Raw genomic sequence first — 24,106 nt, forward strand, 5'->3', positions numbered from 1 at the left:
ACTAGCCTCGCAAGCCAGTCTCTGTTTCACTCTCATTGCAGCACGACCAACACGTTGCCATATGCCTTGCTGACAAATGACTCCAATTGACTCTGTCATTTGTCAGCAAGGCATATGGCAACTTGTTGGTCGTGCTGCAATGAGTGGCAATCTTTCAGAGAAAGAGCTCAATAAATACACATAATAATACAGACATTTTCTTGAGCACATCTTTGATAAAATAAGAAATAAAATTACCTAATGGTTGCACATAGGCAAACTTTAAAATACTGTACAAGAGTGCATGATTTTTATTTATAGAACAGAGCTGTTGAAACTAAAAGAATAAGCTGATATATTTACATAAACCTTACAAGTCAATAAAATCTATCTCTCTTTTCAAGTCAACAAAACGTTTGAATTTTTTTTACTTTGTTCCTTCACAGATTATAGTCTTGTTTTATGGATTTTAGGAGAGAGATGTTGAAATACGTAACAGTTTAAAGTCTAAAGCGGTCTATACATGGTCATTTTCTTTTTTCCCTCTAAACCAAATCTGGCAAATAGGCCAGATTTGAAATCGCCTATTATGACATGCCCAGAATAAGTTGCTTGATTCAACATGTAGATATTTGATTGATCAGACACGCCCCCCTCCGATATACTGCAAGTCCATCGAACTTCAAATTCCAGGTTAACCATGTTATACTTATTGAAAACACACTTTCCTACTTCTGGTGACTGATATTGTCCTTCTTATGAGTGAGTGGACTGTGTTTTTCCAATTAATTTTTTCAATTATTTTATTAAATATTTTCCTTAAAAACAAAAGATAAGAAAATAAAAGTTGAGTGAAAGTGAAAAAAAATGACCTCTCACACAAGTCACCAGGAGCAGTTATTTCAATAAGTCTAACATAGTTAAAATGAAGTTTGAAGTTAATTGTATTTATGGGGGTTAATTACGGGGCCAGGCTTCCAGCATGGACACGTTTTGTTATTGGTATTATTACGGGGCCAGGCTTCCAGCATGGACCCGTTTTGTTATTGGCATTATTCCATTTCTTCTGCCGTTTTTGCCAGTTCTGGCTGAACCGTGCATACGCTTTTTATGAAACTCGGCCATATGGTAGATGGTCATGAAAAACGATCAAGAAATAATTCTCACAATCTTTCGTCAAAAGGTGGCGCTATAGCACTCAATTGAAAATGCCAACTTTGAACAGGTACAACTCATGCCCTGTTTGACCTACAGCCATACAACTTTGATACACACATGCGTCTACTCATGATGAACAACTTTCATACTCTGACTTTTGACCTCTGACCTTTAGATCTCCCACCATTTTGAATTATATGAAAAACAGTTAAAACCTATCTCCTCCTGGGATTTTTGAGTAATCTGCACGAAACTTTTTACACATGAACTTTGGACCTATGCCAAAAAACATTTGCAAAATATTTTCCATAAGTGAAAAAATGAAGCTTTAATGAGCCAATGAATATTGCAGTTTTATGACAATTATTCATCTGCCCCTAACACATACATGCAGACTTACCATTCTTTGAAACTTTGCAGAAATGTAAAGGGCCATTCCAAATATCACTGAAACCAATCTTACTCCAATTGGTCAAACGGGGGCGCTATAGCAATTTTTTAAACAGGCAAAAGTCATGCCTCGTTTGGCCGACAGCCATTAGACCTGCTTACACATGTGCCTTGACTAATGAGGAACACATCTATCACGTTGACCAGTAAGCACCGCCCTTAGATTGTCCGCAATCTTGAGCAGTTTGAAAAACACTTAAACCCAGGATTTTTCAGCTATTTGCGTGAAACTGTATGATCAGTGTGATCTCTTTTTTCAGAGGTTTGTCTGTTGGTCCAATAGTGTCCCGCTTAAGTGTATGTCTCACAACCTCAAGGTCACAGGTTCAAGCCTCACTTGGTGCAGACTTCATCTAAGTTGCATTTCACACAACATGACTATCAATGAATACATTTGCAATTGTTAAAGATAACATGAAATACTTATTTGAGTGTTTTTTACATACTTCATTGTGAAAATAGCTGATCTGCAATCTCACAACTTTTCAGATAGCAATGAGAGTATGTTTTTTCAATGTATAACATACTTCATTGTGAAAATAGCCGATGTACAATCTGACAACTTTTAATGGTTTGTGAGCTTGTAGATCGGCTACTTTCACTAGTTTTGGTTCTGAGGAGATGTACAATTTCTTCATTGGTAAATGGTTTGTGAACGAGTGATCTTTGTGTTAGTGAAACAGGGGCTTGGGTCATGACAGAAGGCAAGAGTTTGTGATCCTCAACAGACAATATCAGCCTGGACAAAGCTATAGCACTATAGGTAGTGTTGCAGCTACCTAAGAGTGCCTCACGATCGCAAGGTTGCCGGTTCAAGCCTCACTTGATGCAGACTCATTTAAGTTGAATTGCAAAAAACATGACTCAATCTATTCCGTTTCCATGTCGCTCTCTCTCTCTTCAATCTATTCCGTTTCTCTCTCTCTTCAATCTATTCTCTCTCTCTCTCTCTTCAATCTATTCTCTCTCTCTTCAATCTATTCTTTCTCTCTCTCTCTCTCTCTCTCTCTCTCTCTCTCTCTCTCTCTCTCTCTCTCTCTCTCTCTCTCTCTCTCTCTCTCTCTCTCTCTCTCTCTCTCTCTCTCTCTCTCTCTCTCTCTCTCTCTCTCTCTCTCTCTCTCTCTCTCTCTCTCTCTCTCTCTCTCTCTCTCTCTCTCTCTCTCTCTCTCTCTCTCTCTCTCTCTCTCTCTCTCTCTCTCTCTCTCTCTCTCTCTCTCTCTCTCTCTCTCTCTCTATGAAACGAAATTTGTCCCTGAGCAAGACTCTTAACCCCTAATTGCTCACAGGCCCTCATTGGAAACAAGACCGCAAGGACTTTCATGAACTGACCTGTTAAAGGAATTATCATTTCTCTTTCTCTCTCCTGGCCCCGTATTATCGCTGCTTGCAGCTATATTTATGGGGCCAGGCTTCCAGCATGGACCCATATTGTTATTCGCATTATTCCATTTCTTCTTCTTCTTCTTCTTCTTCTTCTGCCACTTTTGGCAGTTCTGGCTGAACCGTGCAGTCGCTTTTTATGAAACTCGGCCATATGATAGATGGTCATGAAAAACGATCAAAAAATAAATCTCACAATCTTTCGTCAAAAGGTGGCGCTATAGCACTCAGTTGAAAATGACAACTTTGAACAGGTACAACTCATGCCCTGTTTCACCTACAGCCATGAAACTTCGATGCACACATGCGTCTCCTCATGCTGAACAACTTTCACACTCTCACTTTTGACCTCTGACCTTTAGATCTCCCACCATTTTGAATTATATGAAAAACAGTTAAAACCTATCTCCTCCTGGGATTTTTGAGTAATCTGCACGAAACTTTTTACACATGAACTTTGGACCTATACCAAAAAACGTTTGCAAAATATCTTCCATAAGTGAAAAAATGAAGCTTTAATGAGCCAATGAATATTGCAGTTTTATGACAATTATTCATCTGCCCCTAACACATACATGCAGACTTACCATTCTTTGAAACTTTGCAGAAATGTAAAGGGCCATTCCAAATATCACTGAAACCAATCTTACTCCAATTGGTCAAACGGGGGCGCTATAGCAATTTTTTGAAAATTGAAACTTTAAACAGGCAAAAGTCATGCCTCGTTTGGCCGACAGCCATTAGACCTGCTTACACATGTGCCTTGACTAATGAGGAACACATCTATCACGTTGACCAGTAAGCACCACCCTTAGATTGTCCGCAATCTTGAGCAGTTTGAAAAACACTTAAACCCAGGATTTTTCAGCTATTTGCGTGAAACTGTATGATCTGTGTGATCTCCTTTTTCACAGGTTCTTGTCTGTTGGTGGCTTCTCGCTTAAATGTGTGCCCCACAACCTGAAGGTCACCAGTTCAAGCCTCACTTGGTGCAGACTTCATCTAAGTTGCATTTCACACAACATGACTATCAATGAATACATCTGCAATTGTTAAAGATAACATGAAATACTTAATTGAGTGTTTTTTACATACAGCTGATCTACAATCTCACAACTTTTCAGATAGCAATGAGAGTATCTTTTTTCAATGTATAACATACTTCATTGTGAAAATAGCCAATGTACAATCTGACAACTTTTAATGGTTTGTGAGCTTGTAGATCGGCTACTTTCACTAATTTTGGTTCTGAGGAGATGTACAATTTCTTCATTGGTAAATGGTTTGTGAACGAGTGATCTTAGTGTTAGTGAAACAGGGGCTTGAGTCATGACAGAAGGCAAGAGTTTGTGATCCTCAACAGACGATATCAGCCTTGACAAAGATATAGCACTATAGGTAGTGTTGCAGCTACCTAAGAGTGCTTCATGACCGTAAGGTTGCCGGTTCAAGCCTCACTTGATGCAGACTCATTTAAGTTGAAATGCAAAAAACATGACTCAATCTATTCCGTTTCCATGGCGCTCTCTCTCCAATCTATTCCATGTCTGTCTCTTCAATCTATTCCGTTTCCATGTCTCTCTTCAATCTATTCCATTTGTCTCTCTCTATGTCTCTTCTATCTATCTATCTCTTCAATCTATTCCATTTGTCTCTCTCTATGTCTCTTCTATCTATCTATCTCTTCAATCTATTCCATTTGTCTCTCTCTATGTCTCTTCTATCTATCTATCTCTTCAATCTATTCCATTTGTCTCTCTCTATGTCTCTTCTATCTATCTATCTCTTCAATCTATTCCATTTGTCTGTCTGTGTCTCTCTCTCTCTCTCTCTCTCTCTCTCTCTCTCTCTCTCTCTCTCTCTCTCTCTCTCTCTCTCTCTCTCTCTCTCTCTCTCTCTCTCTCTCTCTCTCTCTCTCTCTCTCTCTCTCTCTCTCTCTCTCTCTCTCTCTCTCTCTCTCTCTCTCTCTCTCTCTCTCTCTCTCTCTCTCTCTCTCTCTCTCTCTCTCTCTCTCTCTCTCTCTCTCTCTCTCTCTCTCTGAGGGGTGGCCATAGCTGAGTGGTTAGTGAGCCCGCCTAGGGAGCCAGAGATTCTGGTTGCCCCAGGTACGATTCCAGGCCAGGTCAGCAAATGTGTCGATGAAATGAAATTTGTCCCTGAGCAAGACTCTTAACCCCTAATTGCTCACAGGCACTCATTGGAAACAAGACCGCAAGGACTTTCATGAACTGACCTGTTAAAGGAATTATCATTTCTCTTTCTCTCTCCTGGCCCCATATTATCGCTGCTTGCAGCTATATTTGTATTTATTTCACCGACACAGTGAAATAACAGTTTGAAAATTCCGTAAATAGACGACTAGAAAACTCCAAAAGCTGTGCATAGGAGCCGCGAATCCCACGGTGAAATAACAGGAGCTGCAAAACCCGGAAGCAGAGCTGTCCCCACAACATGATTTACGATTCTGTGCCTGTCGGTACATAACTCGGACGGCGCTGAGTAGGCTCAAGCGAACGTCGCAACATTCGGCACGGCAACTCGCTCGCTTTAGCTCGCTCGGTGATACCTCTCGTGGCTCCAGTTCGCTTGAGACTGCGCGCCTCCGTCATGGTCCAACACTTAAAGTCAATGGAGGGGATTTGCGGCTCCTATGCACGGCTTTTGGGATTTTCTAGTCGTTTATTTACGGAATTGTCAATCCGTGTTATTTGGTAAATGGTAAATGGTGCATTTATATAGCGCATTTATATAGCGCATTTATATAGCGCTTTTATCCAACGCGCTTTACATAGATTGTGCATTACATTCAACCATTTACACACACATTCATACACCGATGGCGGAGGAAACCATGCAAAGCACCAACCTGCTCATCGGGAGCAATTAGGGGTTCAGCATCTTGCTCAAGGACACTTCGACACTAACTCTGGGGGAGCGCCCCAGCCCGGGATCGAACAGGGAACCTTGCGGTTTCCAGTTCACTCTACCCGGCCACTCTACCCCTGAGCCACTGCCGCCCCACTATTTCACCGTGTTGGGGTGAGATCGGGTTGCATAGCCAATTGGAATGGAATCTGAAAATGTTGATTCATACATCTTTATCACATGACCCCAGATATAATGTGCACAGATTTGTGTGAGTTGTGGACAAACTCTGTAGGAATAGTAGCAAATAGTGTGTTTTGAAGAAAACGCACTATGGATGAGCTGTTGTAGTGGATCATGTTTGTGCCAAATAAAATGTTCTGCCATAGTGCGTTTTCTTCAAAACACACTATGGCAGAAAATGTAATCTGGCACAAACATGATCCAAGGAATCCAGGGTAAAAATATGTTGATTGCATGACCTACGGTTCAAGTAGTTATAGGCCAAAACATGAAGTGAGCTGTTGTAGCGCCACCATGAGGAGATTTGAAACATTTGGGATGGAGGTTCTTCCTTGGCTTAGCGGGAGCTAAGCCAAGGAAGAACCTCCATCCTAAATTTCAAATGTGAGTTTCCCAGCAATCGGGCACTGCATTCATGATGTGTGGTATTTTGTGCAAAAAGCCCCCCCCCCCAAACTTTGGAAGCCAATCAGGATGGAATATGAAAAATCCGACAGATCCGTCTTGATCACATTTGTACCGGATGTTTGGACAAAATCTGCAGGAGCAGAAATCAGCCTCCTGGTTTAACAGGCCGATTTGTGGCAGAGGTTCTACCCTGGCCTCCAGGGAGCCTGTGTGCACAGTTTCACGCCGATCAGTACAACGGTGCCGGAGACTAGCTGTTCACAGACAGACGGATTCACACACACAAGGACAGACACACGGACGGAAAGGGCAAAAACATAGTTTCGGCCACGCCTTTGACCTGGAGGAGACAAATCTAAATACTATAACACAAAAAAATAAACACCCAAGACCTGTGTAGAAGTAAAAATGACCGAATAATTGTTTAAGATAAATACTCCTTTATGGGATTTAGAATTCATAGGAAACTTGAACACAGACCTTACGTACTGAAATCTTCTGTGAATAAGCAAGCGTCCACTGAACACTACTTTTCACAGGTGCTTGTGGTTAGGTCACTTACAGTGCAACCAGTTTTAATTGCATCAATTGTTTTCTCTCTCTCCTTACTAATCCACTAATAGACCACCCTGCCCCCATCATGTGAACTAGTCATGCTGCGTGTGCTACAGTAGTCAGGCAGAAAAGCACATTAGCTCAGTGAGAATTGATTGCACCACAGAATCTACAGTGAGAGGTAGAGTCACTGCGTAATTATAGATCCATTATTCATTGATCAAATTAGGATAGATCCTGAATCACTGGCATTCATTGCCTTGCAGACAAGGTGGCTTCTGAGTAGGGCTGGGCAATGGACAAAATTAACAATACAATATTTTTGACCAAATACCTTGATATTGGGATGGTAATACCCTATTGTGACAATATTCTTTCAAAAATAGCAAAGATCTACAAGCTCACTACATGTCTCATGAGCTTGAAGAAGGTATACAATTATTAAAACCAGGAAAAGACAACACTTGCCATGTCATTATATTACGCTATCCAAAATCTCACACGATATCTAGTCTCATCAAGATATTGATATAATATAAATATATTGCCTAGGCCTACTTCTGAGGCCTAGGCCTTCTTTCTCACCCAGCCAAATGTCTAGCTTATATTTTCAAATGAAAAGGGAATAGGAACCTTGTACTTCATTTCCTTTCTTTCCAAGGTCTCTCTAAATAAATAGGCACTTGTATGCAGCAAATATTTCTCACAGGAGGGAATCAAAAGGAAACTAGGATTAGGGGAAAATAAAATACCAGATCACTAATTTTTGATACAGCCAGAAATTTTGGCATATTGTTGGGTCCGATGCCGATCCCAATTTTGAATAGTCCTAGAGCACCAATTACCGGATTTTGTTATAATCAAGGCTAATTTTTGTTCAGAAAAACATGGGCTCTAGCTTCCAATGATATCCCTGGTGACAAAACATGGCCAGTTTTGGCCATGGCCTACCTACATTATCTATATTCTGGATCCAAATGAATGGAGTACCTATCTACTAGGATACTCTTTTGGCTGAGTTTTATTTTCTTTTTCTCAGGTTTTGCTTTTGTTTTTGTCTTTTTTTTTTTCTCTCGCCTTTTCCTCTTTTTGCCCTCTTTTCTGTACTTTTTAATACCATGTAATTTACTTTCTTGTGAGGGTTGGGAGGGGGGGTTTGTGTTTGTCTTGTGCGTTTGTTTTTTTTCACAGAAAATTAGAAGAGTTCTGTCATTGTTTATCCTACTGTAAAACTGACTTCTTCAATAGAATTATGTGAAAACAAATGAATGGAGTAACTGATGAACCTGAACAGCCAGGCTGCTCTAAAACGCTGGTACCACTGTTCAAATCAGTCTGAGCTAGCTGATGTGCTCTTGATGACTTTTCAGTGGAGAGGTGCTTCACATCAATCAGGGGCTCCAACACACTAGAGCACGACCAATGGCATATTGTTGGGTCCGATGTTGATCCCAATTTAGGAGAGTCCTAGACCACCAATTACCGGATTTTGAAGCATATTTTGACAAAAGGTGCAAAATGTTATAATCAAGGCTAGGAGAATAACAGTTTAACATAAATGTTTCGGTGTGAAAGGTCAATGCAATCAGACATTCATTTCACAAAAGGGAGTTTTAATATTTCTGCATTTGTGACACAACTATTCTTAACAATAAACATAGGACTTAATTTACCACGTCCTTTCTTGTAAAAACATTTGTAGTCTATTTGTCTATTTATATGTATCGTGGTGAGAGAATTCATACCCCTGCAAGTTTGTCCAAACGTCCCTATAGTCTGTGTTGCTATTAAGTCAAAGAAACTAAGTGAAGAGGCTTTTTACAGAGCTAAAGCTGCATGTGCATGCATTGGAATGAACATAATCAGAAGTGAGTCACAAAGAGGTGACCTGCTCACTTAACCAGATAATGCATTGACTATATAAAGGACAATGACTTGGGTTTGATTTCCATCCATGGACCTGAGTTGCTGTCATCACCCTTCCTTGATCTCACTGCCCTCTCTCTCTTCAAATGCTAAGTCTCAATAAAGCATAAATCCCTCAAATATAGTCTTAAAAAAGCTGCAAAGTGCCTCTCTGCACTTTGCAGTATGTAGCCTTTTAATCATTCATGAACTTTATACTGTACATGTGGCTGTGACTCTGAGTAGTCATATACAGCATACAGTGCAACCGTCTTAAAGCGCATGCCAGCATGCAAAGAAAATGTATTAAAGTATTATTTTTGACAAAATGTAGCTTTGTGAAGAAGCATACACAAATGGATCCGTTGTATATAAGTCCCAATTCTTACTACAAGTGTACTGAACAACAACGGAACATTTGCTCTATCCCCAAGAGGAAGAGTGCTTTGAAAAAACGAAACAAAGAAATCAAAGCTCCCAAACGCTATAGACTCAACCGCTTTTGCTACTTTGCACTACAGTGTACAGACTTGAATTCCCTTTCCAATTTTTGCATTCCTTTTTGTACTACTGTAAACCTGCCCCACTTTATTGTTAGTGTTTACTAACTAGACAGCAAAGAGAAATGAGTCCTTACTATATGCTATTTTTGTTGTAATCCATAATGATTAAGAAATATTGTCTTGCAGTGGTAATGCAGGATCAATAACTTGGTAACCACTACAGTCAGTGACATCGGTTGCCATTGTAGCTAGTGCCCTGTATGAATAAATAAGGCTACATGATATTCTGGATGTTTTAAGACACCGCAGTAAAGTGGACAGTGTCTGGCACCATTATGCGTTATGACGCACAAGTCAGCTCAAATCAAACTTTCTGAGCAGACCGTGGGGCCGTCTGGACAGCTGTGTCTGGCTCACCACTTTCTCAGATCACATTCCTTCATTGGTAATGAGGAGCACTTTAAACTCGTATCTGCAGAGACAAGACAAAAATCTAAAACAGTATGAATGTAAGAACAGGTTCCCTGAACTTCCCTCCCAGCTACAGAAAGTGCCATCTCTAACAACACACATTATGCCGATGGTCTCTTCAAACATAACTTTACTGGGACAGCATCCAACAGTGCAGCTCAACATGGATTTATACTAAAGCATGTTTATGGTACATGTCAAGGCCATCCGCTATCACTTGTGTGTCACATGGTGTATTACAGCAACCAGAACTAAACATATGGATTCAATTTACTGTGATACAGTATACACTGTAAAGCATAAACATACAACATTATAATAATCCAGCATTCAGTATTAAGGCAACCCCTTGACTGTGACAGATTGTTGAACCCAATCCAACTAGGTCAATCAACCATTTGTCAGCTGGCCTCAGAGCAAACACGGAATGTGTTATGGGCATCCACTAACTCCAATGAGTTAGTGGATGCCAAAGCTGAATTACTGCCCCTCTCGCTGTAATTACATTAAGTAACAGTCTCTAAAGACAGGTCCATAGCATTCGGTCCAGACAGCAGTTGTGGGAACCCAAGCGGATCCCCAGACAGTAGATGGTCTGCTGGGCTGTCAGTGACTTTATTTCCCTGGACTAAACATCTGTCATCACAGGACCTGTGATCCTGGATCAATTATCCTGCTGAGAAGTACAGTCTGACTCTGAGCTTTCTTATTCGTCTCTCTACAGGGAAACTACAGCTGTAATGAATTGGATGTATTGCAATTATAGATTTCATGAGTATTAATTGTATATTGATAGCAATATTTCACTTCCTTCAGAATGATTGCCTCTTATAATTGAAAATAGCCCACATCTTGATATAAAGATATGAAGTGCAATCAAAGAAAATGGTGGGATGGGAGATAGCTGATTTAAGCACCCGAGTCAAACTAAAGGGACTCAGAGCTAGGTGTGACTACACACCTTGTGCAACTTCTGTCCTAACAGGTATCTGTTTTTTATCGTTTTGTTTCCTTGTGCCTATAGTAACTACCACATGATAAATCAAGGCAGGGCAAGCAGTTTGCAGCTACATGGAAATAAAGAGAACTAACTGTGTACTAAAACCCTTGGCTGTCATCCGTCCTTCAATTGAGCCTGTTACAAACACTTAAAAGAGCACTTCAACCATTTTCAACAGTCACCCTTCATATAATTGTCCCTCACTAATGCTCATAATAAGATTGCACAATTTCCATCTACTCACTATGTGTCTCATTGGTGGGCTATGGACAGTTCAGAAATCTGCATACCAATGACATCAAACTACAGCCTCTCTGTTTCAGTCTTGTTTGACATTACCAAAACTGCCTACCAATGATGTTACAGGTAGGCAGATTTGTGAACTGTCCACAACCCTCCTCTGAGACACAGAGCGTAGACAGAAATGATTCGAGGACTAATTATATCAAGATGGGCGAAGTGGTCCTTTAAGCTTTAATTGTGCATCCCCCTACTACTGTGACTGAAAATAGGTTTCACTTGTGGATGAGTAGACCTGGGTGGTACTGTAGTCTTTCCTGCAAATGACAGCTAGAATGAGTGGCCCCATGTGTGTGTCTGACTGACATATACATACAGTACATCTATGGTGTCTCTTCTCCTGCTGATGGCCATTGTCATTGGTCAAACATTTACCTGGTAAAAACTGGTCTACTTTTAAAGTAGGTCACTGTTACTTGCTTCAGGCTGTTGGATTTGTTACCAAAATGGGTCGTGGGTTTGTTGCATATACTGCAACCCTCATGTGCATGAGTTAAGTCATAAAAGTATGATTTTGTACCCCATTATTTGGCCCCTATGATTGTATAATCTTTTGTATAACACTATACTGTAGTATAATCACTTTTCAGGGAGAACATCTGCCTATCAAACCCAAGCGAGTTTTAAATCATCCCTTGGGCATAGAGGGCCCTTGGCTGCCTGTACAATCAAAGACATTTGACACACTACTCATCACAAAGAACACAATGGAAGCCCGTGAAATTGAATGAGGCAGCCTATGATTAGCCAACACTTAACTTAACATTAACTCATGGTAAACATAGCCAGCCCTACCTTGCAGCTGTAGGGTGCATCACTGAGGTCGATCCCATCTTTTGCAAGTTTATCTCTAATCAATATCTTCAACTTCAACTTGGGATAAGTCACAAAGTCATTGCAATCTGTGAAGCTTAGATTGTGGTTTCCAGGACAGGAGCGTTGGTGTCGCTCTGTGCCCCCTGTTTGTGACCTTGACCTCTGTGAGTGATCCTCTCTCTCGGAGTGATGAGTGTGGAGACAATCTGAGGGACCCAAAGGCTCCAAGGTGAAATACAACCCGGCAGATTTATGTGTGTCTTCCTCAATCAACTTCTCCACTGCATCGAGCAGCCTTTGTCTGTGGTACTGTACGCGGACGCCGATGGCATCCAGGTCTGGTTCGCCAATTTGTTTACAAACTTCCAAGTCGTCATATCCATTGTCAACAAACGACTCCACGTATTGAGTCAGACTAAGGGTTGACAGCCATTCAAAAACAAGATTTGTTCCTTGGCTCATCTTGAGACAGGATAAAAGCAGGGCTTAATCCTCCTTATTCACCAAAAGATAAGTTGGTGGAGCATCAGTCATCTCAATTCACACCATTGTGTCACTGCGGGGCAAACCGGCGCCCTGTATCCACGCTTGTTCCCTCTTGTTGTGGTACCAAGTTAAAGTCTCCAAAAAAGAAGCATCTTCTGATTGTAGGCAGATCACCGGGGACACGATTGGTATTCACGATCATCATGTTTGCCCTGTGTTTCTTTGCCGCATCAACCAAAGGTTCTGGTTGACAGTCAGCCTATTATGGCAAAACAATCATTGATCAAGTAGTACGCGCATCAGGATCATGTGCAGCCAACGACGCATAGATATATATTGCTTTTCTTAAAAATACAAGCATTTTTAACAAGTTCATTCATTGATCGCGCTTACCACATTTCTGAAGTTACTCTAACAAATGTCCGGGTCTCCCGAAGTTGGCGATCAGACAGGGATTCGTCTCTTTTGTTTGATTCATAGAGCCGGTGCGTTACACAGTTGACACTGTGCAGAACAAACAAAACAAACACTGCCACTGTCATGGCATTCAATAAAACGAAAGGTTGAATCAATGCAAACAGGATTATTGTCTATACCTGTTGCGAATGCCCTTCGTTTCAGCCGTTTACTTTGTGCCGTCCCTCCAGAGTCCAGACCACCTTCCACGACATGAACTTTATTGGCTCTCCTCTCCATCCACCAGTGAGTGTGATGCTCAGACATCAACACATTCGCAAAGCCTGGATTAGCTCTCCCTATTGGTTGAAAATATTCTTTTGAACTCTGGCGCCTCCTGTCGGTGTTATTGGGACAGGGGCTACTCTATAGAAGTAGCAATGTGGGCTTCAAGAACAAAAAACAAACAACAAAAAAGCCTCAACATCGTCAGCCTGATAGACCCCTTAACAGACGACGTCACACTGATAAGAACCAGTATGCGTGCAACCAGTATGAGTGCAATGAAACCCATTCTCTCGCTAGGACGCGCCTCACCAGCCAACACACAAGAGGGGGTTGGGGTGATACATGTTTAGAATTGATTGCGTGAAACAATCACCTGTGCATCCAGTCTCAATGTTTGTAAACAAATAATTGGTCTATAGCATAATTGCCCAAGTCATATTTTTAAGGTTTTCAGGAAAGAAGAAATTTAAAAAATACTTAGGCCTAAGTCAACGCACTCATTGCCTACGTCATGTTTATCTAACGTTATATTTGCCTACTCTCCTAACACTGCTGATTCATCCTGCCTTATTGCCTATGTTCTCAGCCTATCAGAATGCTTGTTACATTCAAAATCATTTCTGCCCAAGTCAAATAAGTTAGCCTCATAGCATAATTGCCCAAGTCATTTTTGGAATGTAACAGGCATTCTGATAGGCTGAGGACATAGGCAATAAGGCACAATGAAGCAGCAGTAATACTATAAGTAGACAGATGTCAATTTGACCAAAAAATGACTTTTATGCTGTAATTATGCTGTGAGGCTAAAGGACATACAATAAAGCTGACTGTCAAGAAACATAAAAGGCAAAACAACCACGATGTATTTTACATTTATTTTCCATTGCACAATAATATCTATATATCTATATATATATATATATATATATATATATATATATATATATATATATATATATATATATATATATATATATATATATAGTATCTACATGTCTAAATTGTTTGTGGCAGGAGATTAAGTCAGACAACCATGTGAAATTTATCTTAATAAAACTGTAAAAAAATCGTCTACTATGAGAAAATACTGCAACTCCACAGATATTCATCCTCGAAGACAGATAGATGTTAAGTTATGGCGACTGAGAAAACCTGGACCACTCCTGCACAAGTATACTGCAAGTGAGTGTAGTTTTCAATGCTTTGCTATAGTACAAGGTATGCAAGAGTTGTGTACATGAATCCAGCAGACAAAAAAATAAGTACAAACCAACATGAAATAAATATAATCTATCACAGTTATACAATTGGCATGTTCAAAATGAAAATAATAAAAAATAAACGGTAGAAAATGTCTTGATGTTTTGATGAGAATATAGATTTTGTTCAACTTGGTGTTAGATACAAATGGAACAGTCAATCTCTAAAGGGCATAATACATGGTTGTTTCAAGTCTGTAAACACTTCATAGATATCATGCATCCTCCAATGTGCAATAAGAGACCATTTAGGACAATGTTTTGTGAATTCAAGCGCTTCTTTTCGAGGCCACGCTGTTTGAAAGCCTCTAAGCCCCATTCCCAAGGGAGAACACACACTCCTGAGAGTTCAGGAAGCTCCAATCTAAGATGAGCATGTTTAATATTACCAGAATGATTATTTTCATGTTTGGACAATGGGTAATTTATACAGAACCATTGTTGACGTAAATGTGTTTTATCTCAAAAGTACATTTAAGGTATTCATTTTTAATATTTAATTGAAATTAAATGTATATATATATACAGACGTTCTCAAATATATAAATATATCATAATATCATTAAACTGACATTGAAAACAAATCTGAAAGTGAAGCAATCAGCAGAATTGGCAAATGACATAGATAAGCGTTAGTTCTTTCATATTTTGGTCCTTTAAAAAAACAAACAAGATAAATGTAGAGAAAACTAAATGTTACAAAATCATACTAGACACAAATTACTCTAGGTACAAAAAATAGTGCAAAACCCCACATCTGCTCATCCCAACGCATTCGCTCAGTAGTACACGGCACAGTAAGAATGAGTTTTATTTCTGCCATCTAAAAAGAATGAAGGGTTTCACTCCAAAAAGTTCCATATCAGTCTTTGATAAAAGAAAAACATTGAGTACTTGTGGTGTGGTGGATGAATACATTCTCTAAGATGTGACAATTTCATAAGAAAATAATCATAGGATACCAAACAAAAGACGTTCACTAATACTACATGGGTTTAAGTGTCATTGCAGCAATTGTTCGTTACAGCACAGCACATAGGTATCGCATGAAGGATATCTCATTTTGGAATGAACCCCATCAAATACACTTTTCCTGTCTTCGGAATACATATACAGCAGTATGGGACGGTATGAGTGGATGCTATGGCCTCAAAGGCACCCCCCTCTCTACACACAGTAGACGTCAGGATTTATAACGGTGTTAAAACCAGACTGACTCTTGCCATTTGAGGAGAAAACAAAAAAACAAAACAAGACAACGCTGTGAAATTAAGCAACTCTTTGGTGTCAGAAAAGAACATGGCCACTAATGTATGTCACATGGCCTAAAACCTGCACTATCAGATTTGTGTCCAGTTGTCCTGTTATTTACAACATTTGGCAGCAATCTGGACTGATACAAGCTTTGTCTCTCTCTTTTCAAAATAAAAGACAGACAAATGATGCTCCTACATTGACACAAATAGCAGCATATCCTTGCACCTCATTTAAAAAAAATCCTAATTACAAGAGAAGTCTAGGTAATCACACTGGAAAACACTGTCAAGCAAACAAAAAATCTCAAAAGACCTAATGTAATTAATATACTGTATCTATGTAGTATAATAAATATTGGCGCCCATACACATATTCCTGAATACATGTATGTTCACAAACGCACAGATATACACATAGGTAGAGGTTAGTATATATGCATCATGATAGGCAAAGGCAGAAGAGAATATTTTGTGTTTAGTTTTTTCAAGTGGATGTTTCAGAAACATGACCAATGAAATTTTGTACTGACACGTTGTGGTGCTTGGTCATTCTACTGGCATCTAACAATACAGACAACACCATTTCCATTGTGCTGGAAGAGACACATGCGTATTTAGGTGGAAAATCTAAACCCTACCAAAGAATGATCAAAAGAAGAGTTTTTTTCAAACGGCTGTCTACAGATCAGTCTTTATCACAAAAGTAGCGAGATTGTTAACAAAAAAATAAACAGTTATGTAATCTAATCATGTTTTAAGGACAAACTCTGTCTAACTCACAAGTGAATCATTCTTCCTGTGTGACTTACACCCGATTTATACTTGGTTGCGTGCCGGTGTCTTGCACCAATAATAACCGAATAACCAATCTACAAGCTCACAACGCGTCGCCATCAGGCTATACTGTAGCTGCAGCCACTGACTTCAGGGGCTTTCCAGTGTATCAACTCTTCATTTGTCAAATAAATCAATGTAAACTCTCTCAGCCTGGGGTAAACATTTCCTGCACATTCCTGTGCATTTTGTTGATATAGAGAAGGAGAAAAAAAAGTTTATTTTTAATTTTTAATGCTCAGCACACAAATGTCATTTTTTTGCTTGCTTTCTACTAGATCCTAATAAATAGGCAAAATTTTGACTTCCAGAAAACACATTGCATCTATGTCTCACCTAGAACAACCTTCATAGGTAAATGTATCCATACAAATGATGGGTGATAATCTAGTGTACTACCAGCCCTTATTTGGCGAGATGCAACAAGCCTCATCATCACCTCTTTGTCAATAATCTGCTATTCCAAGTGCTTGACAAATCCTTCATATATTAAAAAAATCTGTTATTCTGTTCTAAGTGCTTGACAAATCCTTCATATAAAAAAACTAAACAAAATCAATCTAACATATAAGATCAGAGATTAAATCCTCAAAATAAATTAGAAAGAGTACAAAAACAAAACAGACATAGCCTTCATTCTTCCAATCGTTGCTATGGATACTAACAGTCAACAAAGCGTCAATCTGACTCCAATTCAACAGGGGACGGATTCTCCTCAGACTTTTCTCCTCAGACTTTTCTCCTCACGTCAAGTCCTTCACATTTGGCAAACACCATAAAGGGCAAGTAAAAGAAAAGATAAACCACAGCAATCAGGCCACTACGAGCACTTGTTTCATAGAATTGTCTTTCCTCTTTCCGAACAAAACAGCAGTATAGTATATGTATAGATATTTTATATATATATACTATATACAGTATATATATGCATTTATGACGGTGTGGCAGATGGGAGTGAAAAGTTCCTGCTCTCTCTCCTTCTGATCCTCAAAGTGATGGAAAGGAGCACAGTCCCTCTGTGGTGAAACAGAAAGACATGTTCAGAAGACCTCCTTCTTATTTTCCATTCCTCTCCTGTGTCGTTGCATCGTCTGGCTGTACGCCACCCACTCCCTCAGCGGTCCTCTGGTGACTGAGGTAACGCATTGTGTGAGACCCCCCCCCCCCAAAACCTCAAAAGCATAAGATTTGTTAGAGGCTGGACCTCCCGCATGAAGAGAAATGGAGAATAGAAGTTGAGGGACTTGCATCTCCTCAGAGAGAAAGTGGTGAACGTCATTATAGAGTCCAAATCGCTCCGCAAGCGGTCCATCAAAGCTGGTACCATTTCTTATCTTTGTACTTCAGCATCATCTGGGTGAGAAATAACACAAGAGAGAGAGTAGGTAAACAGAAAGGAACATTACATTGTAAAAATGTTCTACGTTACTGGGCTTGATATGTTCTGTACACCATTGTTAACAAGACAATCTCCACTAATGAGGTTGGGTGGTACCCATCTTTCGCCGCAGGCTGAAAACCCACCTCTTCAGGAAACACTACCCTTCCTCTATGCCCTGCCTACTTGTTGTCAATTAGTTGTATGAGCTCTTGTCTTATTGGATCTTGTTTATTCAAAACACTTATTTGTTTTAGCTCTTGCTCATTCGATTTTCCCATTTGTCTCATCTGTTTAAGAAAGTAGGTAGCTGATATATTGCACTTTTACCTTAGCGCTAGGTATACTCTTAGTTGCTTGCTTTAGAAGAGAATGCACTTAAAACTTCTGGTGATTCGTAGTTTACTTGCCTACCTATGTTGAATGGACTTATTGTAAGTCGCTTTGGATAAAAGCGTCTGCTAAATGACTGGGTAATGTTATGTACCCAGTTATCGCATTTATTCACATCATCAAACAGTTCCCAAATATCACCACAGCAGAGTGTAAGGTATTACGCTTGAAACCCATAGGGCGCGCAAGTGTACGGAACCCGTTTTTTTCCACTACCATGTTAATGAATAACTGACCGTGCACGGACGCATATTTTTTTTGTTGTTGCTCTGGCTGGAAAATAACGTTTTCCGGCGCAGATTCTTATTGAAACGCATTGACCAGACGTTGTGGGTTTCAAGCGTTACTGGGTAATAATACTTTTTTTTTTAGCACACCTTGATACAAATCTACAAATGCATACGTCATGTCAATCTTCAACTGACAGAAATAGCCTTACTGTGTTATTTACACTCTATACCATGTGTCTGTAATCTTAATTCCTTTTACATAATGTAGGCTATAGCACTAACAGAGATGAATATGTCTGAATAATATTTGTCTGTTACAGATATTATTGCAATTTACTGTAAGCATTTAGCAGATGCTCTTATCCAGAGTGACTTACACAAGATCAATCAGAGTAAATGGCATGAACCCTAGTCAACCAATAACAGGGTAAATGGTCAAATAAATTGAGTGCCAAGAAAACAAACAAACTAGGATACCAGGTAAACCTTGGATCCGTCTAAACAACATGCTATCTAAATAACATTATTAGCATCTGTGGACAAGCAAACAGTATACGTCTATCGAAATAACATACTGTACATACCGTTGTATATTGTGAACAAGTAACCAACATACATCTGCATAGAATAGGTAACACACACACACACACACACACACACACACACACACACACACAACTTAGATACAGTGGCTATATTTAAGAGATTTGATGACTTCTACCTTCTTTTAGATAGATTTAGCCATGTAAAGGAACAGCATTACAAACTAAATTGTTTAGTAAATAAGTTACAATACATAGGCCTACACAGTATTGCCCTGACCGCTGTCCATGGTGCTGATCCCGCCCAGTGCCAAGGTGATCATCAGTGTACTGCTGCTTGAGAATGCAGCACATGGGAAAATCCAGTGTAATAGACTCTCAGCTAGCCATCATATTGGAGGCACCACCTTTGCCGGCTATACAACCGTCAACTTTCAGATCCCTTTGAACAAGTTTCTAAAGAAGACAACACCTGTGTCTCTGTTTGCATTGCATCACTATTTTATGATAGTGTTGAAATGGATACCATCATCATTTTCAAATACCCCAGGTTACCATATTAATGTTATAACTGCCCAACCCTATCCTTTGCACGTACTGTGTGTTGTACTTTTGAATGTAAAGCTTAGGCTTAGCTCGGATTCTAAAGGAAGCTGAGAAAAGGGATTTGGGGTCTTGAAATTAAGGCCAGATTTGAAACGTACATCATGGGCGTGTTTGGAGAAATTGTCAGCGCTGTTCATCATGGCTGCCGTTCGCTCCTCCAGCTCTCCCAGTTTTTGCCCTCTCTCATCCAGAGCTATCCGGGCACGGGCAAGGTCCCCAACCACCCCAGAGGCAGCCCCCTTCATGCCCTCCATGCCCGCTGGGCCGGGGATGTGCTGGGCAAGGCTGCGGGAGGCTTTACCAGCAGTTGTCTCACCAACTACCAGAGATACAAGGAAAAGGTTCAAAGTCAGACTGGTGGAATTAGTTTCAGAAATTAATTGACGTTGTTTATATAGTATAGAAGAAGAATTTAAGCGTTGAAAAACATTAACATTGGTACAGCAGGGAATGTAAACACTATCTTATGGGCAAATGTATAACGTACAAAGCCAATGCATCAACAAGTGATGAGTTCACTTCCTAAATGCTCTGCATCAATTTTGATGCTGGCCTCTATTTCTATTAAAAAGATCTGCCATTCATATTATCTTCACTAGGATATCTTATTTTAGAATGAGAACAGAACTTGTAAACAAAACAACTGAAGGTAACATGAAGCTACAGTAGGTGGTGTACTCACAAAGGTCCTCCCTGTCTAGGGATTGTGCCCCTCCACCAAACAAGCCTTTGAAGAACCCTCTGTTAGGAGCCTCTGGTGTCTCCACTGGGGTAAACAGCTCACTGAGCATCTCCTGGAGAAGAAACATCATGTCAAACGATGTACGTACATACTGGATCAATCTCTGCTCCCCTTGAAGACTGCCTGATTGTCTCCAACCACAAAAGTGGAGGGGGGACTATGAAGCGGTCTCTGTCTGTGTGTGTGCTTGCATGCATGCGTTCATGCATTTGTGTATGCGTCCCTTCCTGATCTTCACCCGTGGGCAGCAGTGGCTCAGTTGCCAGATCCCAATACTTACATTTCTGCCTCCTCGCCTCATGCAGCACGGTGAAATTGGTGACATGCCTAACTATGTGACCATTTTGTGGACTTCACATAATGCACATTGAGGTCTTGCAATACGTGACCCAAATACCACTATGTTCAACTATTTAATAAACAAACAGCAGTGACATTATGTGAAGTCCACAATTTCTTACCTCAGTCTACCATTGCTTCGTTTTCAGAGCGCCTCAGTGTAAAAAGTTATGATCCGTTTATAATAGTTGTTTTCTAAAGCACTTGTCAAACCAGAAGTTACACAATGTGCTAATGGATGGATAAATCGAGAACTGTGTTTAAATCAGGCCTATAACCTAAAAAGTAAAATCCTTAATTTTTAAGCTCTGAGAGTTGACAGTGTATCGATATGAATTCCTTAAAACAAAGTGGGAGTGATTTGACAGTATGTGACCTGCAGATTGTCACAGGTCTCCTGGCTGTAGGTGATCCTCTGGATCTCTGTGGGGGAGGTGAGGTACAGGGCCTGTCCCAGGCTGGAGAAGCAGAACGTCCTGGCTATCCTCATGTCTGTAAGTGGCAAGTAGTTCACATCCACCAGGGGGCGCAGACTGGGCAAACTGTGGCAGAAAAACAGACACACAGTATACAGTCAAATTGGAGAGTATATACTGTAAAATTACTCGCTGATTACATTTGCACCCTCTTACAGTCAAATGAACACTGAATATTTTACAGTGTATGAACATAGTTTAAAGTCCCTTTCCACATGTCTCCTGGTGTGGTTTAAATCCAAAGAAAAATCTGCTCTGTTCAATACATGTAAAGTATCTTTCTCCCTATAACACTCCCCAAAAACACTTTGCAAAAGGACCTTTACAGTACTTACTGTATATCTTTGCCATCATTTAGTATTAGTGAATGCTATGTGTACAGACGTGATTTAGTTGTAAAACACTACAGTATAGTATTGCTTTAGAGATATGCAGAGGGCAAAAAACAATAATTTTCAAAACTTTAAAAAGCAAATAAAAAAATATTTTTAAGTCAACAAGTTCCAAAGACCGGTAACTGCTGGGTGAGCTTAAATGATAGTAATGCTACCTGTCTAGACTACTTATCACTCTCACTATTTTCACCATTTTTCCATTATGTTTACAGCTGAGACTTTAAAATATGTAAGTCAACAGACCAACTGTAACATCACAGGCCTGTTCAGACTGTATGCTGTTTTTATTATATGCCCTTTGATGATTTTGTTATGATCCCATCTGCACAAATTTAAAAATATATCTCGTCTTTCTATATTTTCTTTTATTATTGCCATAACCTTGCTCTATGTGCCGATACATTCATTATAAGTTAAAAATAAGTTTTTATTTGCGCAACAAAATACATTGAAACGATGAAAAGGAAAATAGATAACAAATGACGGTGGAGCAGTCTCTTGTAAACTAGAGATGAAAAAAAAGACCCTTGGTGCTCTGGTAGTTCACTGGCTAGTGCATTGCCCACATAATCACAAGGTTCCGAGTTCGATTCTGGCTAGAGATCTGTGTTGCATGTCATACCTCCTATCATTCCCCTAATTTTTTTTTCTGTCTGTACCGTCCTGTCACAAACAGAGAATAAAAATCGCAAAACAAAACAAAATTATAAAATAAAGAATAAATTATTATTATTATTCAAACCTCAAGAGACCCAAGACATGACAATGACTACAGATGAAGCGTGTATGGAGGAGGCTACCTCAAAGTCATGATGTGTCCGTTAGCACAGAAGCAGGCGATGCAGTTTGTTCCGGCCATCTGCACCACATCAGCTCTCAGCACGAAGGAGGACTCCGTGATGTTGTGTTTGTAAAGGCGGGTCTGCGAGGGCATGGCCACAACCTTGGCCTGCTTCTCCGAGCACACCACAACATACTGGCTGTCCTGGCCCTCCTGGGGGGAGGCAGGAGGGGAGGCCGGCCTGCGTCTCCTGCTCCGCTCCTTCTCCTTGTCCTCTTCAGAGGCGTTGGGGTCGTACCATGACTCGTAGGTAGGGGGCAGCAGAGAGCCAGCTGCATCCAGCAGAGCCATGGTCAGGATGCCCCCCTTCAGTGTGACCAAAGTGCCTGGCAATACACAAAAAGACAAGTTTAACATCATGTATTGTGTTAGATTTATTTGTTCGTTTTATTTCTAGAATTGTACGATTCTATCCGTTTTGCTTAACTGTAATTAAAGCACTTTGTAACTCTGATTTGAACAGTGTATGTTGTTGACTGGTGTCCCCCAGAGGTCTATACTAAGCCCCCGGCCCGAACTTCTTCCTTCCCTCTATATGAAATCTCTTTGTCTAAAATAGATAAGCTACAAGCTCACAACGCGTCGCGACGAGTTGTGAGCTTGTAGATCGCCGATGAAAGTTTGCCCCAGTATAGGGATGCTAGTGTTCATTCAAGTGGTTAACTTAATAAAAAAGGATTTATTTTACTGTTCAGAGCTGTTTCATAATGCATGACCTGGTAAAAAGAAATACACAATCTTGGGGATGACATTTTCCCGGATGAAAGACGGGATGGCCTGAATTAGGTAAGGGAGAGACTAGCAAAGTCTGTGATATTTACTACTACCTGGACAGATGTTACTGTCCCATACGGTACTGTATATCCGGTGAAGCAATGGCATAGTTATAGGACATGTGATGTGCCATCACAGATGGTTCATTGTACCGTAGACCCAAATCCGTCAAATGTTTTTAATCTATTCAAAATCTCCCGAAGTCACATTCAGACACCACACACGCCACACCCCCTGCAGAGAAGGTGAAAAGCCCACAGGTGAAGCCCACAACTTCTTACCACAGGAGGATATTCCAATGTTCTGCAGCAGTCTCTGGTCAGCACTGGTTGGCATGCTGAGGGCCACCACCAGCACGGAGCCTATGGTGGTGCCTATCAGCACACTGGGGCTGACCGCCACGTCCGTTTTCCTGGGGAAACTCTCGCAGAAGTGGAAGGAGCAGATGGCCTCGCGAGACTCTCTGTCTATGCTGGTCATGCTGGAGCTGCGTGAACGACTGAACAAGTTGTCCTTGGTATCTGGACAGGGAGAGGTAGGTGTGTGGGTGGGTGGCCCAAAAAAATTAAGAGAAGGAGAATTAGAATTAGAGAACGGATAGATGAAAGAGAGCGGAAGTATGAAGAGAACCTCTTCTTCTTGCACTAGCTGGTAATCACCCATGAACAGTGAACTGCTTGAACCTAAGCAGTTCATCTAACCATAATTTAACCCATTAAGACCTGGAACTGTGTCATTTTTAGATTTGAGCTAAAAAGCATTATTTTACACTTTGGCTATTCAAAAATAGCAGATATACAAGCTCATAGCGCGGCACCGAGTGCCGCGCTACGAGCTT

General features: G+C 40.3%; 2 protein-coding genes across 10 annotated transcripts in view; both read right to left on the reverse strand.

Moving 5' to 3' along the window:
- The window catches only part of sash1b (SAM and SH3 domain containing 1b), a 66,304-nt gene extending 53,590 nt beyond the window's left edge, over window positions 1–12,714 (reverse strand). For both annotated transcript variants that reach the window (XM_084045053.1, XM_084045052.1), the window contains exon 1: window positions 12,013–12,714. In XM_084045053.1, the coding sequence (XP_083901179.1) occupies window positions 12,013–12,495 (483 nt within the window). In that variant the 5' untranslated portion in view covers window positions 12,496–12,714. The remainder of the gene's footprint in view (window positions 1–12,012) is intronic.
- A 2,541-nt stretch (window positions 12,715–15,255) lies between these two features.
- The window catches only part of stxbp5b (syntaxin binding protein 5b (tomosyn)), a 38,944-nt gene continuing 30,093 nt past the window's right edge, over window positions 15,256–24,106 (reverse strand). For all 8 annotated transcript variants that reach the window (XM_084045427.1, XM_084045426.1, XM_084045425.1 and 5 more), the window contains 6 exons: window positions 23,550–23,789; window positions 22,454–22,820; window positions 21,159–21,324; window positions 20,384–20,495; window positions 19,800–20,020; window positions 15,256–17,905 (listed from right to left, as the gene is read on the reverse strand). In XM_084045427.1, coding sequence (XP_083901553.1) covers window positions 17,864–17,905; window positions 19,800–20,020; window positions 20,384–20,495; window positions 21,159–21,324; window positions 22,454–22,820; window positions 23,550–23,789 — 1,148 coding nt within the window. In that variant the 3' untranslated portion in view covers window positions 15,256–17,863. The remainder of the gene's footprint in view (window positions 17,906–19,799; window positions 20,021–20,383; window positions 20,496–21,158; window positions 21,325–22,453; window positions 22,821–23,549; window positions 23,790–24,106) is intronic.

Source organism: Gymnoscopelus microlampas, assembly GCF_963454915.1.
Source record: "Gymnoscopelus microlampas genome assembly, chromosome: 20".
Lineage (NCBI taxonomy): Eukaryota > Metazoa > Chordata > Actinopteri > Myctophiformes > Myctophidae > Gymnoscopelus > Gymnoscopelus microlampas.